Here is a 3,959-nt window from a genome sequence, read left to right as displayed (position 1 = left end):
CCCTTCAAGTGCAGTGTGTGTGGGAAGGCATTTTTTGATTCATCTTCTCTTAAACAACACCAGAGAACACACACAGGAGAGAAACCTTTTAAGTGCACTGTGTGTGAGAAGGCATTTGCACGGTCATCCATTCTTAAATCACACCAGAGAACACACACAGGAAAGAAACCTTTCAAGTGCACTGTGTGTGAGAAGGTGTTTGCACAGTCACCACATCTTCAAAGACACCAGAGAACACACACAGGAGAGAAACATTTCAAGTGCATTGTGCGTGGGAAGGCGTTTGCACAGTCATCACATCTTCAAAGACACCAGAGAACACACACAGGAGAGAAACCCTTCAAGTGCACTCTGTGTGGGAAGGCATTTGCAAAGTCATCATATCTTCAGGCCCACCAGATAATACACACAGGAGATCAACCCTTCAAGTGCAGTGTGTGTGGGAAGGCATTTTTTTATTCATCTACTCTTAAACAACACCAGAGAACACACACAGGAGAGAAACCTTTTAAGTGCACTCTGTGTGGGAAGGCGTTTGCAAAGTCATCAAATCTTCAGTCCCACCAGAGAATACACACAGGAGATAAACCCTTCAAGTGCAGTGTGTGTGAGAAGGCGTTTTCAGATTCATCTGCTCTTCGACGACACCAGAGAACACACACAGGAGATAAACCCTTCAAGTGCAGTGTGTGTGGGAAGACATTTTTAGATTCATCTACTCTTAAACAACACCAGAGCACACACACAGGAAAGGAACTCTTCAAGTGCAGTGTTTGTGGGAAAGCGTTTGCACATTCATCAGATCTTAAAAAACACCAGAGAACACACAAGCATCAGAAAATCCACAAGAAGTGTAATCTGAAATCAGCTTGTGAAAGTCAAAGTGCTGCAATGACCCCATTGTTCATGAAACAAGAACCAGAAGACAATCCCAGCTTGGACACTTGGAAAGGTATCAAGGTGAAATATGAAGAGGCGAAGGTGAAATGTGAAGAAGTAACAGTGAAGAGCGTAGAAGTGAAGGTTAAATTTGAAGATGATTCAACTCCAAAATTGGACCTTCACATAGATGGAGGCAGTGTGAAACAGGAACTAAATTCTGACTGTGAGGCAGAGCGAGGCAACTCCCAGGAGTTTGTGGATGTGGAGGTGTGGGTGGACTTCTTAGACAATACAAAGTCAAATGGAGACCAGGTAGATGTGCAAGCTTCAGACAATTAAGCTCCAATGGATGCACTTTTGTCACAGGCCTTTCTAATGAATATAATGTGAAGTTGAACACTCAATTTCTAGGTTCAAACTGCAGTGTAAGCGTGGCCAGTATTTGTGAACCTGTGGGTTGGGGCGATCTCTAACCAGGAGTGACTCAAGTGTTTTGTATCATATCTCATCTTAGACACTCGATGGGTGCCCATAATGGGCATCTGCCCCTGTGTGCCACAAGGTGACCGTTCACTGGCCTGCATGTGGATATGAGTTTGTAAGTCGGGGGAGATGATTGATATGCCAGTCGGATTTGAACCTTGAACCTCTGCAACAAATAGAGAATGTACTACTACTTGGCTTCCCTCTATGAGAGTGCTGCACATATAGGCCTCATCTCGGCAGAGATCAACTTGTAAATACGTTGCAACGTGACGCAGTACATTTCAGTATAGGAATAAAATGTTGCCAATGTGCCCTTTGATTATTTTGAATCATAATTGAAAGAATACCCGTCTGATTTTGTACGTACATACAACATTTTGTGTATTAATGTCAAACATGGAATATGTGCTGTCAGGACAAAGTATTTGTTTTGGTGGTAACCTGTACAAAAACTCACGTGAGAGCTGTTATTTTTGTGATACGAGTCAAAGGGTATTTTTGTGAATCAGGACGCATCTGACTGGGGCAACTCATTGTCTTTGAAATCGGGAGCATAGTCGGATCATTCATCAGTTAAGGTATGCCACTTAAAAGTTACGTATAGGAGATACATTCTCCACAAAAACACTAATTATCATTTTGTATTACGTATACATTTTGTCGAACTGAGACTTGAAATGGACCTTGCCGATGAACATCAGTTGAAGCAAGCCGGACTGTTGAGACATTGTACACCAAAACCAGTCCACAGGTGGCTTGTACTGAACACGTGTAGTGCCATAAGAGAGGAGGGGCTGCTGGGGGCTCTAGGATCCTAGGCAGATAAGCCCTCGGCGCCAGGTGCTAGGATCCCAGGCACCCCAAACAGTTAAGCCCCTTGGCGCCACCAACGGGGGAGCTGTGCGTGCTCTGTGGGATATCTGGGGGCGCACACAACCCCACCCCTCGTTGGGGACGAGGCATAAAAGGGCAGCTCCCTGGCCGATCGGGGCCAGTTGCAGCTCAAGACCCAAGACCAGCCAGCTTAGGACCCTGGACCCCCTCGTCCTGCTTTTTCTTGTATCGGCCAGGACGCTGTGAGGGCCAGTGGTGGGACTCTGGGACTCCCGGCTCTACGTCCTTGTAAGGGCGCGTTCCGAGGAAGCCAGAGTCCAGACCCGCACCTTGGCTGGATCGGGTCAATTAGCCTCCCCTAGAGTAATTGCAGCCGGAGGACCCCAGAGCATAGCGAGAGTAGTGTATCTAGGTTGTGTACCTAGGCTATGTACCTAGACTGTAACAGAGTATCAGAACTGTTGGAGTGTTTTATTGTAATAAAGAAGATACCTCTACAAGTGTCTCCGGAACCCATTATACATGCATTCCTAAAAGGCCGTGGTATTTATAGTTTGTGTAAAACATTCCTTTGTTTCGTGTAGAGAACGTTCAATGAAAGATGTCTGCCGATCTGTTTTTCGCAAGGAGGTACTTTAAAGAGCACATTTGAAGGCATCGTGGATTTTTGTTACAGATTTGTATTCTAGCCTAGGTTTTATTGAATTTTAACTTCTATTTAAATTAAACTTTAGATATATGTCTGCATTGATATCCCACCTTGTTTACCACATGTTTACTTAAATATGTAGATTCTCCCTCTGAAGACGTCACCTCAAATTAACGAGTGGGTTACGTCAGGGCCTCCTTGTGATGTCACCAAGAGCAGAACTCGCCTCCACGGAATCTGACTGCATTTACACAGTAATCAAATCTTCACAACTGCCAGGGAACACATTAAAAACCACTTAATGTACACTTGGAAGGCATTTTGAATTGTCTTGAAACTGAAACACGCGTAAGGAGGTCTACAAGGAGCAGGGTCTGAGATTGACGTGTGAAATTTGAAGTTCCATAAGCCCATCGTTTGTGATTCAAGGACCCAATAAAAATGGCAGCTGGGAAACGTCACCATTCGTGAAGGTGGCCTGTGAAGGCTCCAGGGTTTGACTTCCAGGCCGCTAATAGAGCCCGAGACGAATCACAGCCATTTGTGGATGTGAAAGTATTGTAGGACTTTTCGGACAATGTCGAGTAGAAGCAGACAGCATGTGTGACCATAAGTGTTGGGTAGACCTGTAACCAAATGCACGAGACACGGTTTCCCAATGTTTATTTCAATTGTTTAGTTTTTAGTTGATTTGGAATGCAGTACGTATTTCAATTGTGATGTAAATTTTAGTTGACGTTTACCTAACGCCATTACTTGGGTAAGGCTTAAGTATTGAATATCGCGTTTTTAGCAGTCTCGCAGAACTTTCCAAGAACGTAACCTCCGATATTCAAGGGGCGGCTGTATTTTCTGTCGATCGAGTACAGCAGAGGAGTACGGATTTTCACCAGAAACAAGATCCCTACTTTCTTGATGTAATTAAGGCCTATGGTACCCTAAATAGGCTTGGTGCTTTGGGTTCCTTAATTTCGATGTCTCTGCCTCTGCTCACATTCATTGAGGATTTTTATGATTTTGGGCAGGCCCATCTAAAGGTGCGTGACCAGGAGTTGGAACCATTTCCTGTTCAACTCGGCTTGTGACAGAAATTCACTTCGGCCCAATG

The 3,959-nt window shown here is 44.6% G+C and overlaps 1 protein-coding gene across 1 annotated transcript; it reads left to right on the top strand.

Annotated features, from left to right (window-relative positions):
• Nucleotides 1–294: 294 nt before the first annotated feature.
• Nucleotides 295–738, top strand: LOC133361496 (zinc finger protein 664-like; the record flags this gene model as incomplete). The annotated part of the gene is made up of 1 exon (XM_061580407.1): nucleotides 295–738. A coding segment is annotated over one exon (444 nt), but the record flags the coding sequence as incomplete, so codon positions are not given.
• Nucleotides 739–3,959: the final 3,221 nt, after the last annotated feature.

The sequence above is a fragment of the Lethenteron reissneri genome, unplaced genomic scaffold (genome assembly GCF_015708825.2).
Source record: "Lethenteron reissneri isolate LAM-NWPU_2019-01 unplaced genomic scaffold, ASM1570882v1 scaffold_112, whole genome shotgun sequence".
NCBI classification, from domain to species: domain Eukaryota; kingdom Metazoa; phylum Chordata; class Hyperoartia; order Petromyzontiformes; family Petromyzontidae; genus Lethenteron; species Lethenteron reissneri.
The sequence above is the reverse complement of the archived record's forward strand: the minus strand, read 5'-3'. Positions and strand labels throughout refer to the sequence as shown.